Source organism: Aquarana catesbeiana, linkage group LG08 (genome assembly GCF_042186555.1).
Source record: "Aquarana catesbeiana isolate 2022-GZ linkage group LG08, ASM4218655v1, whole genome shotgun sequence".
Lineage (NCBI taxonomy): Eukaryota > Metazoa > Chordata > Amphibia > Anura > Ranidae > Aquarana > Aquarana catesbeiana.
The window spans coordinates 30,274,639-30,289,543 of record NC_133331.1 but is presented as its reverse complement, the minus strand read 5'-3'; the positions used below and the strand labels follow the sequence as shown (position 1 = coordinate 30,289,543).

At 44.9% G+C, this 14,905-nt stretch overlaps 1 protein-coding gene across 6 annotated transcripts in view; it reads left to right on the top strand.

Moving 5' to 3' along the window:
* CTBP2 (C-terminal binding protein 2) overlaps positions 1–14,905 on the top strand; it is a 207,131-nt gene that overhangs the window by 133,359 nt on the left and 58,867 nt on the right. For all 6 annotated transcript variants that reach the window (XM_073595662.1, XM_073595661.1, XM_073595664.1 and 3 more), the window contains one exon: positions 13,010–13,154. In XM_073595662.1, the coding sequence (XP_073451763.1) occupies positions 13,010–13,154 (145 nt within the window). The remainder of the gene's footprint in view (positions 1–13,009; positions 13,155–14,905) is intronic.

Below are 14,905 nucleotides of genomic sequence, written 5' to 3'. Positions count from 1 at the left end.
TAACACTTTAAGATCTGGTGAGTTTCTTCCTAAAGGGTGAGGGCCCCTCACGTGCAGAGGTGGTGTGTGGTGAAAGATTGAAAGGAAATGCAGCACAACCTTTCCTGCCCTCATCTTATGGACTGCCGGCTGCTTCCAATACAGGATCCGAAGGTGAGGAAAATGCGGATGCATTGAAATGCGTCATCTGACACGTCCACACGACACTTCCGCTGTTCCTCCTCCAGTATCCGGTGCGCTCCACGCTGGTTCTCTTCCGGTTCCTGTGTCTTGGTTTGTCGACCGATCCTATGCTGGTTCCACCTTGCAGACACCTGGGTTCCTCTTCTCCCCCCACAGTCCAGCACCCACCAGCTGAAGATCTACATTGCGGACAGCCTCCCCCCAGCGTTTTAGAACACCTTTGGATCCTGTATTGGAAGCAGCTGGCATGATGTCTGTGGACCACCCACCTTGCTTTTATGTGCCTGTTTTTACTGCAACATTGTGAGTAGCCATTTGGCCGCTGTTTTTATCAATTATATTAAATCCAGTTTTTTGATACTGCACTTAGATTGGCGCACCTTGTCTTTTTCCACTATTGTCTTTCAGAGTTTTGCTTCAACTCTCAGGGGAGCTGCCGCTGGTGTTCAGCATCATTTTCATTTTGATCTTTTAGTTCTCTTTATTTGGGACTTTCCAGCTATACTGCATTTTATATCATCATTTGGGACTCTGACATTCATGTTCATTTCTCATTGTGAATCCATTTTATTGGTTATTGTTTCCCTTTGCATGATTTCGTGACATCTTGCGCCATTTTCTCCTTTTTCAACTTTTCAAACTTGGCACTAAAATTTCACCCCACAGAGCTTGGTCTCAGGTGGATGAGCAGCTGTTACATTACATGGCAGGTCGCACACTTTACTGCCTCACCTAGAGCTCTTTATAAGGTACTCCGGTGCTTCCTCCCACCCATTTGTTACGAGGACTTTGTTACAGTGTGGTCACTGCCTGGTTGCTGCATACTCCATCCTGGACACACTTAATTTCTGCACCCTACTCTGTGAGTACCCCATAGGTAGCAATAGTGGGGTAGCAGCAAGAAGGAGTAAAGGAGGGAGAAGGTAATGATCTGCTTGAATTTTAGCATGGACCATGGCCTGCGTAATCCTGTGCTTTGTCTCCACTATTCTCAGGGTGGCAGACTTCCATGACTTCTCTATTGTTTGTTTCGTAATTATGGTTACTTGTAATAATTAAATTGAGTCGAGGTGAGGGCCGATGGGTGGGTATTTTAGAAGTGGAAGTTGAGGATCGGGAGCATCTGGTATTGAAAATAGTGCAGAGATAATTTGGAATATATCTATCCAGAATTGGTACACTATTGGCTGCAAGTCTGTACCCAAGCCTCCACAGCCTCAGAAACAAGCCGCTGAGTAGTTGGGGACAAACGTAGAAATTCTGGTGGGTACCAGGTACAAGCAAGTCAAAGCATTGTAGTTTGGCTCCATGGCAACAATATTTTGTAAGGAGGATTGTGATGGACTCGTACTCCTGAGGAGTATGTCCGCCGTATTAGCTTCCCTTGCCCGGGACCAGCACGATCCAAGATCCCTCAGCTCACCCATTCACTTGTCGAGCCACCAGTGTAGGGTAAATAAAAGCATAAGACTTTATTGAAGCACAGACACAAATATATATCTCTGGAAACAATTCCCCCTCCTTGTTGGCATAGAGACATAGGGCAGGGTAAACTTTACATCCAACCACATGAGGCACATGTACATTCAAACATTTCAATACATCTTCTAAACAAAAACTGGGCACAGAGCCAACAACTAGTGGTACTGAAACATTTAACCTTTCAACAACTGTTTAAAACAGTAACTGAGTGCGAAGACCACTTCTTTCATGGGGAGAACAATTAAAGGAGCGTCTCCTCTCCTATGACTTGGGCATGCGTGCCTGCACACAGTTCAAATGTCCACCGTGAGCCGAGAGTGATTGGTACTTAAGAGCAATAGCAGGGTTGAGAGAGACCTGAAGCAGACATCTCAAGTCTCCCGGAAGGTGCGGGAGACTCCCGCATTTCTGCGGCGGCTCCCGCACACCAGCAAACGTCTCCCGATCTCCCAGAAATGATTGGTGTGGCGGGGATCAGCTATGATCACCGATCTCCTTTGTATAGCTTTTTAGCTGGGAGCCACGGGAGGGAGAGAAGGAGAAGCGGCTGTCAACTAAAAAGCTTTACAGGGAGATCGGTGATCACAGCTGTCCCTACAGCCGCACCGGTTACCCCCTGCTGCTCTGTGTGCTTCTCCCCCGGCCCTCTCCATGTCCTTCTCCGCCCCCGTCCTTCTCCGCCCCCGTTCTCCTCCTGCCCCCTACATGTCCTTCTCCACCCCCGTTCTCCGGCCCCCTCCATGTCCTTCTCCGGCCCCCTCCATGTCCTTCTCCGGCCCCCTCCATGTCCTTCTCCGGCCCCCTCCATGTCCTTCTCCGGCCCCCTCCATGTCCTTCTCCGGCCCCCTCCATGTCCTTCTCCGCCCCCGTTCTCCGGCCCCCTCCATTCCTTCTCCGCACCCCCTTGTCCCCCGCAGCCGGCTCCCCTCCTCTCCCACTGGCTGCAGGGGGAACTAGTTACTGGACACATCGAGCGAGATCGCTCCTGTGTCCTGAGATAAATGAGCAGAGTAACCTGTGTTTACTCTGCTTAGTTTATGAATGGACAGGAGCCTCTGTCTCCTGTTCATTCATCTTTAATCCCGAGAAAGGGACTGGGGAATGTGTGTCCTCAGTCCCTTTGTCTCAAATGGGAGATGTCAGGGGTCTGTTTAGACCCCTGACATCTCACCAAAGCCCCCTAAAAAATATATAAAAAAAAAAAGTAAAGAGACTACTGACACCACTCTCCCCTGTCCTATCAACGCTGTCCACTGCCCCAACCCCCTCCCCCCAAAAAGCATTGTGAAAAAAAAAATAAAAACAAATTAAATTGTAAAAAAAATCAATTATTAAAAAAACTAAAAAAAAAAAAAACTACTGACACCGTTTACATACCACCCATCCCCACCCTTACCCAGAAACGCTGCGAAAAAATATTGAAAAAATTATTTAAATAATATTTTGCTGCGGGGGCTGGGCGTTTGCAAGCGCAAAGCACCACCTCCCTGAAATGAGTTTCTGCAGGTTGGCATGTCTGCTGAATGGAGTTGGCTGTCACAAGGATCTTGTTGCTTAAATGCTGTCCCAATCTCATTCTTCAAAAATGACTCCACTGCCTCCCAGTGATGTGTATACGTGGGGGTGTTATGACCAGGCTTGTCAACTAGTTGTAGGTAGAGACTCGATATGATGCATGGGGGTCGTGCCTACATGTTTATTCAAATTGGATTATATCAGTGGTCTCAAACTCAAATTACCTGAGGGCCACAAATTTTTACATCCAATGGGGACCTCATGCAAACTGTCCTTTCCCCCCAGCACTGGTGTCAGCAGACGCAATATTGACCCCCAGCACTGGTGTCAGCGGACGCAATATTGACCCCCAGCACTGGTGTCAGCGGACGCAATATTGACCCCCAGCACTGGTGTCAGAGGACGCAATATTGACCCCCAGCACTGGTGTCAGCGGACCCCCAGCATTACCCCCTACACTTCACAAATTTCAACCCCAGTCACGCAACTAAGGACTTTGCTCAGCCTCTGTGTGATGGCTCACTTACCTCTCCTCCTGGCAGTCAGCTGGTGGCCTGATCTTCTGCCTCCCGAGTCCTCTCCTCCTGTCAGGTCCTGGCTTCATCACAGGCCTAGTGGCAGGGCACCCCGAGACTGCCACAATCTTCCCCCCTGAGGTGGCAGCAGGACCCTGGATCCAGGGCCAGTGTTCTGTCGAAGTGCCTGCTATCGAATAGTGCCCGGGATGAACTGTGCATGTGCTGTACGTAATAGCACAACAGCTGATTTTACGATCAGCTGTTTTGTCGGCGAGACGGTGCCTTCGCACAATAGCCGACTGAAGACATTTTTCAGTCAGATCGTGCCTCGCACTGCCGAGGAGTGGAATTTAACATGAAGGACGTAGATGTTTTCAATGATGGCCAGTGCTGCAAAGATGGGGCAGAATTTTTAACGATTCCCAAACAAATCTGCTAAATAAATCTTTATCTGCTATTCTTCCTGGAGGGCCTTTTTAGCTAGCTAAATGTTTAAAATTCTGTCCCCCTTCATGTTAAATTCTGCCCCTCACCTACATGAACGTGCCTCGGCACAATCTGACTGAAAAATGTCTTCAGTCGGCTATTGTGCGCAGGTGCCGTCTTGTCGACACAACAGCTGATCGTAAAATCAGCTGTTGTGTATTGCGTACGGTGTTCTGTGGAGAAATGCCCCCCCCATCGGATAGTGCCTGGGCTGAAGGGTGCATGTGCAATGCATGCGCTGTACGTAACGCCACAACAGCTGATTTTGCCATCAGCTGTTGTGATGGCGCAGGTGCACAATAGCCGACAGATTTTTAATTTTTTTTGTCAGATTGTGCCCCGCGCTCCCGTGGCGAGTTCATGTTCATGATGGGCGGATTTATGGGCACTTGGGGGCAGAATATCACAAAGTTTTATTTTTTTGCAGCACTGGCCATCTAATTCCGCCCCAAAGTGCCCATAAATCCACCCACAAGAAATGTAGAAATCCGCCCATCACAGTTTTGCAGCACTGGCCATGGAATTCCGCCCCCAAGTGCCCATAAATCCGCCCACATGGACATGAACTCTCCACGGGAGCGCGGAGCACAATCTGACCGAGAAAAAAAAAATTCTGCCGCCACGACAGCTGATGGTAAAATCAGCTGTCGTGGTGTTGCGTACGGCGCATGCGCCTTCAGCCCGGGCACTTCGATGGGGGCATTTCTTGACAGAACAGGTGGGCGGGGCCTCCCTCCACTGTGCTCTCCTGTGTTGTGCGTGCTGGGCTGCAGCAGCGGAGGGGGGGATCAGAGAGAGAGAGAGCTCCTAGCCGCTGCCACCCGCCCAGGATCGGCCCTGCATGCGAGCTATTTGTAACCGTTCCGCGGGCCGGTACTTTGAGACCCCTGTTTTAGACAGTTTAATTCCTAGATAGCAGAACTGGCTCTGTGCCCAGGGAAAGGGGAATATAGCCTGCAACTGGGATACCTCAGATTCAGGTAAAGATACATTGAGAGCTTGTGATTTCTGTGGATTCATTGTTCAGGTATTTTGACAAAGCTATCTAGACTTTGCAGAAGGTTATGTATGGAAAATAGTGGGGATATCAAGAAGAGGAGTCCATCGTCCACAAAAAGACAGTTTGTGATCCTATCCCCCTAGTTCTATGCCTTTAACATTTGGGTCAGAGCATATTAATTGGGTAGTGGCTCGGTTGTCAGGGCGAATAGAAGAAGGGAAATAGGGCAACTTTGTCTAGTTTCTCTATTGAACATAAATGGGTCAGATCTGTAGTCTAAAAATTTCAGGTATGCCCTTGGGTTGTTGTATAGTGGAGTCACCCACTGCAAGAAGTGGCTGCCAAAACCCCAACAGCACCAAACATACTGTATGCATGGCCAGGATACTGTGTTGAATGCTTTCCTGATATCCAAGGAGAAAAGGCAAGAATAAATATGTTGGAAGTGTGCTGCACTGAGTCACTTTACGAATATTGTCACTCGCTTGACATAAAGATATGAACCCCACTAGGTCCTTGTGAATCAGGGATCGAATTATTGGATTGTTGGCTGGCAATATATAGTTCGACCAGGTAGTGGCATCAGAGTTTGGCTTGGAAAGCGCAGTCATAATCGCTGCAAGTGTTTCAGCCTGCAAAGATTGTTGTTCTAAGAGGGAATTAAAGGTGTTGATCAACAGTGGAACCAGTAATTCCGTGAAGTTTTTTGTAATATGTCACTGATGGGCCGTCAGGGCCAGGACGCTTATTCAGTCTAGATTAATGGTGCAATGGACTTCTTTAGGAGTGATAGGTTATTCAGGAGGGTCTCGCTGTGCCGTGGAAAAGCTTGGTAGTTTAGGTTGAGCAAAAAGTTTGTCTGCTTGTGGTTGTGAGACATCCCCTCAGCTGAGCACAGTCGTGACAGGTGTCTGCGGAATCCATGGAGCACTTTGAGGGTGTTGCTTGTGTTAACCTTATTTAAGAGCTTAAGACGAATAGGTTTATGGGTATCTTTAAGCTTCCTAAGGACCAAGGCCAAGAAGGCACTGGGTTTGTTTGTCTTAATGTTGTATTTATGCTTGGATCTACAAACTAGTTTTTGGCAGGTTCTGTCAGGAACTGGTCTAATTCTAGTTGGGCTTTTCCTAAAGGGTTTTTTAGCCAATGATGGGTCCCATTGGAATGCAGCAATGCAGGATTGAAAGTCAGTATCTAGCTTTTTTTATGAAGACGACATTCTTTTTCCAGCTGGGCAGCCAACTGTATGCATGAGTTGCGTATTATGGGTTTATATTTGGCCCCCACAGAGTAACCGTCAGGTGTGGAATTATGGATAAGATAATCTTTAATGGCTATTTGAATATCTGTGCAGTGGCAGGGTGAGCTAGAAGGAAATCATTTATGCAGCAAGTGTTGGCTGAGGCATTGGGTAATAAAGAGGACAGGGACGTAATGACAGCACAATGGTCTGTCTAAGTCAGCAATTTGATGGAGGAACATAAAAGTATAGGGACAGATCCCACTGAAATTTAAAATATGGTTAGTTCCTACAAAAGGAGTGATGTGGGTTGGATTTAAGTGTATTGAGGATGAGCAGGATGAATTTCTCTCCATGATCAATTAGTGAATGTTGTAAAATTGTCTGAAATTGGGGTTTTAGAGGGTTAGTATGGGCTGTAAGGGGGGGGGGTAGTCTAGAAATGGGTAGAAGACCCGATTTAGATTGAAACTGTTTGAGTTTCAACAACCTGGAGTAAAGGTGAGAAGGGGGTTGGGTTCTTATTGGGTGCATAGTAGGAGACCACTGTGACTTCAGAGTCTTGCAAATGACCTGTTGGGATCAGATATTGGCCGCCTGGGCCCTGAAGTTCTGTTAAGGGAGTGAAAGGGGTTCTTTGGTGAAAGGCTATAAGTACATGACTTTTGTCTTTTGTCCATGTGGAGGTTGGATAAATTTGTGTATAATGGGGGCTAGAAAATGTTGTTCTGGTTTGGGATGCATAATGGGGTTTCCTTAAGGCACACTACATCAGACTACGTTTTAAGGGCTGCTAATGTATTCAAGGCTTTGGCACTCTTATGCCCTGTACACAGGATCGGACATTCCGACAACAAAATCCATCAGATTTTTTCCGACGGATGTTGGCTCAAACTTGTCTTGCATACACACGGTCACACAAAGTTGGTGTGAAATTCCGAACGTCAAGAGCGTGGTGATGTACAACAAGTACGACGAGCCGAGAAAAATGAAGTTTAATAGCCAGTGCTGCTTTTCTGCTTGATTCTGAGCATGCAAGACACTTTGTGCATTGGAATTGTCTACACACGATCGGAATTTACGCGAACGGATTTTGTTGTCGGAAAATTTTAGATCCAGCTCTCAAACTTTGTGTGTCAAATTCCGATGGAAAAAGTCCGATGGAGCCCACACACGGTCGGACTTTCTGACGACAAGCTCCGATCGCACATTTTCCGCCAGAAAGTTCGACCGTGTGTACAGGGCATTATTGGGAAAATGTAATCCTTTGATGTTAAGTGTCAGCACATTAAATGGTGCCATATTGAAATAAAATTGGAATGCTCAGGTGGCGATTAGGAAGAGGCCAGGGTATGGGGGCCCCTGAGAAAGGAGACAGAGTGGTGACGGAGGAGGTTGGGAGAAAAGGGGGGGGGGGGGGGGTGCAGATATGATTAAAAAAAAATCATTCAAATCAAGATTAGTCATTAAAACATCTATTTGACGGATGTCCTAATTCAGGATATCTGGAAAGAGAATCTTCTTTTTTTTTTCTTTTTTTTTGGAAAAAGTATCTAGTTGTGGATGCAGAGACTATCCCCTGGGAGATCACAGACAAAGGCAATTGGTAAGAACAAACATAAACCATACAAGATATCTGGCCGATCACACCGATCAGGCAACTGAAGCTTTTATCAGAGAAAAGTGGGTTTAGTAGAAGAACATATGAGGTGGCTCTAAGATCCCTGATTTTGGATCTTCACGAGAGAAGAAAAATCTCCTTGGTAGGAGAGTGGTATGAGGCTCCAGTTGTCTGTTGACTGGGACACGTTTAGTACATGCATGTCAAGGGTAAATCAAATGGGAGCCTAAACTTCTGCACATAAAGATACCGGAAGGAGGAGGCCTAACGGTTAATAAATAATCCGATAACAAACTAGAACATTAACCAGCTATAGTTAAGTGACGCAACATACAGCGGAAGGGCTCTAGAGTTTTTGTTGATTGTGCCTGAAGAGAATGCTAGTTATCGATCCATACTTCAGCTTGGAATGGGACCATGGTAAAGAGGACTTTTAGAGCTTTTTGCCCTGCAAAAGGGTCAAATAAAGAATATAGTGTCTGTTTAGAAATATGATTTGACCTATTTGCAGAAAACATGTGGCTGAATACATAAGTACGAACAAGAGCTATGGAGTAAAAGCAGGTAAGACAGTAAGTACCGTATTTATCGGCGTATAACACGCACTTTTTTCCCCTTAAAATCAGGGGAAAGTCGCAGGTGCGTGTTATACGCCGATCCCGAGCTGTCATATTTTCAAAATCGCGGATCGCGATTTGAAAATGGCGCCGCCGGAGCCGAAGTACACAGAGCCGGTCCTCGGCTCTTTCCGGCGGCTCTCGTTTACGTTCGGCTCCACTCGTAGTCCCGAGCGGAGCTATCCGAACCTACTCGGATAGCTCCGCTCGGGACTACGAGTGGAGCCGAAAGTAAACGAGAGCCGCCGGAAAGAGCCGAGGACCGGCTCTGTGTACTTCTGCGCCGGCGGCGCCATTTTCAAATTGCGGACCGCGATTTTGAAGCCCTGGAAGCAGGGACAGGGGATCCCAGGCTGCACTGGGGCAAGGCTGCACTGGGGCAAGGCTGCACTGGCAAGGCTGCACTGGGGAAGGCTGCACTGAAGGGCATTTAAATGTAAGTTTTTTTCCCTTCAACTTCCCTCCTAAATTGGGGTGCGTGTTATACGCCGATAAATACGGTATTCATAGAATCAAAAGGTCTACAAAGAGAGTCTAATCATTTTTAAAACTTAGCTGCAGAAACTCAGCCCAAGGCAAAGTAGGGTCCGAGGAGGAGGTGGCAAGACGTCAGCCTGTCTGGGCAAACTGGGCGGTAGGTGGGGAAGCAAGAGACTGAACTGTCGGGGGCTGAATCTCCAGAGGTCGGGGGAAGGCTTTCCAGGATGTTTTGTACCTCCTCAGGGGTATGACATGTATAATGGGTCCCCTGATGGGAAAAATGAATAACAAATGGGAAACCCCATCTGTGGTGTGTCAAGACTTGTATCTGGGGTTTCATGGTCCTGCATTTGGTTCTGGTCAAGTGGGCGAGGTCCTGAACAGTTGGTAAGTGTTGCCTTGAAAAGTGAGCTAATTCTTCCTCCAGGTAGCAGTGAGCAGTTAATCATTTGTTCTGTAGAAGTGCAGTCTAGCTATTATGTCCTTGGGGGGCCATCTGGCTGGTGACATGAGAGAGCCCAATGCACACGGTCTCGCTTGAGCCTTTCAATAGGGATCGAGGTTACCAATTCCTTAAAGAGGGCTGTGTCTGTGGATTTAAGATCCAGCATGGGATGTACGGGGGTGTTTGAAAGTGTAAAGGTGCGCTGATTCTAATATAAAGTGTGGGAAAACCCACAGTGGTATAAAATATAATGCACAATAATGTTGCCCAATGGGAACACAATGGTTAAATTAGAAACAGGTGTGTGGTCTGGATTGACCTGTAACACATGTGGAAATTCAAAATATCTTAAGACTGTATGTGCATAATCAGAAAATGAACAATGCAATTCAAACACAACTTATATATGATCTGAAAAGGAAAAAAAAAAAAAAAGAGAGAAAATATATATCAACAGTCTCTCTCAGGTTCCAAAAAGTCTATGTGAAAACAAATCAAATTCAGCACAGCGAATGGGAAGAATTGAAAACTCCTCCAATTGACTTGTGAGTCCCAAATCAAACAGATGCCGATCCCAAGGTGTGTGGACACTTTAGTATGAAGACACCACCATGCTCAAAAGTAATAAAAAAATTGGCTGCTTACCAGACCCACATAGGTCACAAACGTGTGTGCTGATCCACAGCTTAGGGATGCATTCCTCTGTCTGCCAAATCTCAGAGATTCACAATGGACAACAGCTTCCAGCAGACCCGGGTGGATGAGTAAGCATGGACGCTCATCTGCAGCTGATAAATAGATTCCTCTGCATCTTCCTCAGAGGGCTCAAGTGGATCCCCAGATTAACAGCTCATGATGGATAATGAAAAATTGGAGGAAGACTATTAGTGCATTATCTTTTAATAAAAAAATCTATTTTAAAAGGCACTTAAAAAAAGTTACAGCGTTTTTTTTTTTTTTTGGCATGGCTGCCTGCAGTGCGGACCGCACTCTCCGACGTTACAATTGTCTCCCTCCTCTGGCGCGTTTCCACTAAGAAGGCGGCCATGCCAAAAAAAAACAAATTTTGCTGTAACAATTTTTAAGTTTTTGAAAATTAATTGAATTTTTTATCCAAAGGTAATGCATCATTAGTCTTCCTCCAATTTTCTCTCCCCTGCAGGAGATCTTTAGATAAAAACAGATCTATCCAAGTTCTTCAAGCCATTGCTCCAGGAGTTCTTCAATTTTTCTTTGTCCCATTTCTATTCGCAAAACCCCTAGACCAGCCTCTCTCGACCTTTTACCACGAAGGAACCCTTAAAACAACTTTTCAGTCTCAAGGAACCCCTAGCAACCTCTGGAGGAACCCTGGTGTTCCACAGAACCCTGGTTAATAAAGGCTACCCTAGAACTTTTCCATTACCCGAATGAACAGCTTTTTTACTTCTTTGCTTTTCCATTTTTGTTTTTTTGTTGACCTTTTTAAGTAAGTGTTTGTTTTGGGTTTTTTTTTTTTTCTTCCTTTCAGTTTGAACACCCAGGTGGCTTCTGTTTTTTACAGAGCATATACTTCTATTGTTGATCGATATTTTGGATATTACCATAGATTAAAGATTACCTACCAAGTTTGGAGTGTTCCCCCCCCCCCCCTTCTCATTCCAAGCAGTACTGATAGTCTTAAATGTTCTGTATCAGTACTGTTTAGACTGAGAAGGGAACACCTCAAAAGCTTAGTGTAAAAATATAACTGTTCATGCAAATAAAAAAAAAAAGTATCACAAACAGCTAATTTTATTTCACGCTAATACGACTGCAAACACCTCAAGCACAATAACTACAATAATAGTATTTTTTTTTTTCCTGTTGATTTGCCATCCCTTCCCATTCTATTTGAACATTTTGGATTAACCCAGCAGTACATTGGGTTGTGCAAAAAATGCTAAAATGAGTCAACACTTTGTAGCTTGTTTAGCATGAAGCCAAGTCCTTTTTTGCTGCAGGCTGTTGATTTGTGAACAGAACTTGATAACAACGCATAGATGTCAGTCAGGTGGCTTTCTATCAATGTCGGCTGGTGGTCAAAATTGTTTTTTTTTTTTTGGGGGGGGGGGTGGCAAACAGACCTGGCCCTCGCACTAGCATACCCCCAAACCCCCCCACGTGTGCACGGCACGGCGATCGATCGCTCACAGAGGCGATCCTCTTGCACTAAAGCCCCCCCCCCCCCCGCGATCTGTGGCCTTGCCTTATACTGTGGTAGAGGTGTGGGGAGGAGGATGAGGCGGCGGTGCACTGCTGAATTCAGGGTAGGCTGCTGCTGGGGCTGATGCTTCTCCTCCCGGCCAAACAGGAGGCAGGTCCTGTGACCCATCTTAAGACTCCCGGCCAATCGGGTCTCAGGAGCCGCTTCCTGATTGGCCAGGAGGAGAAACAGGAAGACATTAGCGAATATTAATTTGTTAATATCACACGTGTGTGGGCTCCTGCGCCCCGAGCCCACCCTCTTTTGAGGCCAATTAGAGCCTCTGTCTCTAATCATGTGCTAAAAAACCCCAAAAAAACATAGAAATCCATGCGTCCAGCGCCCTGCATGTACATTAGTGGGGGCGGTGCCCCTAATGGATGGGCTACCACTGCTTCCTATAATAGTTGCATAGTAGGTGAGGTTGAAAAAAGACACAAGTCCATCAAGTCCAACCTATGTGTGTGATTATATGTCAGTATTACATTGTATATCCCTGTATGTTGTGGTCGTTCAGGTGCTTATCTAATAGTTTCTTGAAACTATCTGCTCCCAGCTGAGACCACCGCCTGTGGAAGGGAATTTCACATCCTTGCCGCTCTTACAGTAAAGAACCCTCTACGTAGTTTAAGGTTAAACCTCTTTTCTTCTAATTTTAATGAGTGGCCACGAGTCTTATTAAACTCTCTTCTGCGAAAAAGTTTTATTTCTATTGTGGGGTCACCAGTACAGTATTTGAAAATTGAAATCATATCCCCTCTCAAGCGTCTCTTCTCCAGAGAGAATAAGTTCAGCGCTCGCAACCTTTCCTCATAACTAAGATCCTCCAGACCCTTTATTAGCTTTGTTGCCCTTCTTTGTACTCGCTCCATTTCCAGTACATCCTTCCTGTACATTCTGGTTTTCATGTTCATGATCCTATAAATATACGGAACCAGTATGAATGGGTGTGATGTGTATCTAGGATGGTATGATCTGTTAAAACAACCTCACAGCCAGTGTGCTTCAGATGAAAGGCTTACAAGCCAAGCATGAAGATGTCTTTAGTACACTAGTTGGAACTCAGAGCATCAGTAAACTGATAGTAGAAATGCTGTACATGGGCCTGATTTTGGATGGCTTAGTATGGGCAGGAGTAAAACCTTTTTTTTTTTTTCTCTCAGGTATTTGTGATGGCATATCTGTGTTTATTTTTTAGGTCCTAAATGAGGCAGTGGGAGCCATGATGTATCACACTATAACGCTAACACGTGAAGATCTAGAAAAGTTCAAGTCTCTGCGAGTTATAGTGCGGATAGGCAGCGGATTCGACAACATTGACATCAAGGCTGCCGGAGACATGGGTATGTGACCGCAATGCAAATGATGAGACAATCACACTTCTAGGCTTATTCACGAAGAGTGCAGGACAATAATGTGCAGAATTCAGTACAGGCAGTCCCTGAGTTACATCCATCCAAACTACATATAACTTATAAACGGAAGGAGACAACCGGAAGTGAGAGGAAATCTACCCCTAGGAAGGGAAATTCACTACTGTAACAGTTATGGGAAAAAGGTACCTCCACTGAAGCTTTATCACCAATCCTTATTTCTACGACAACCCAAAATTTTTCAAAGACAGAAAGTGAGGGGACATCTTCTGAACAGGGGCTCAGACAGCAAAACAAACGTTACAGGGGCGTTAACCCTTTTCTATGCTATCTACCAAAACCCTAATAGTTTTTTGGCTGGAGTTGCACTTAAAAAAAAAAAGTACCTGTTCCAACTTCCATATGAATTCAACTTAAGAACAAACCTATAGAATCTTTCTTGTTTGTAACCCGGGAACTGCCTGTAACCTGTTTTTTTACTTTACCCATTGTCGCTGCTTTTTGTACTACCTCTTTACGTTTTTTTTTTTTTTTTTTTCCATCCTGAAGTTGGGCTTTAAACATGAAACCATGTTTGCACATTATAGATGTGTTTTCTCTCTTTGAGATTGATAATTACTCAATTTTTGCTTGTTCTATGGACGCATTCAAATGGGCATAACTGGTTAAATTGCAGTTGCTGGTATTTAATTTGTCATCACTAGCTGCTAAATGAATGTTTTCAGTACAAGCCGTCACATAAAGGGCTGTCTTCATTCTCTTTTAGTAACCATTTTGTTAATAATGTGATTCAGAACAGAAAAACATTCCATCATCTACAAAGCAGAGAAAACGTTTCCAATTTGTTCTTTCTCATGAATGCAATCCTGGTATAAAGCTTGATTGTCAGCATAGATACTGGAGAGCCTCTCCAGGTATCCTCTGCTGTATACAGATACAGTAAACTGATAAGTGCAAAGTGTATTTCATTTACAAAAGGGCCGGAGATGTTTTGTGCTTCTTGTAAGCAAATGTATTTTTAGTGTTTATAAATTATATATTACTTTTAAAAAATTAATTTTATGAAAATGTCTAATGTGGGGGTTGCACCGAATGGGAAATTTTGGCACTGAAAATGCAGGATACACTTAGCCGAAAACTGAAAATGACGGTTTTTAAAAAATATTACTTTTTTTTTTAATATATAATTGTATTATATTCAAATTTTTTTAATTAATATCAATTTAAATGAATATGAATTTATTGTTGGCCATTATTGGCACCTTTTTAGTGCAAGAAAAGCTCAAGAAAAATGCAGTCTCTGACCATCTCTTGTATCATGTCCCCATTCTCTAACCATCTGTTATATCATGTCTGCAATAACTTAAACACACTGCTAATAGTATTAGCAAAATTTCCATTCGGTGCACCTCTAGCAGGCATGATACAGGAGATCAATGCAGCCTCACCGGTGCCCGTCAGGTGCAGCCTCACCAGTGCCAGTGTCTTGTATCATGTCCCCAGTCTCTAACCATCTGTTGTATCATGTCTGCAATAACTCGCTTAAACTTAAACACATTGCTAATAGTATTAGCAAAATTTCCATTCAGTGCACCCCTAGCGGGCATGATATAGGAGATGGTTAGAGACTGCAGACATGATACAAGAGATCAATGCAGCCTCACCAGTGGCCGTCAGATGCAGCCTCACCAGTGGCCGGATCAGCGTGGCGATCTCTCGCT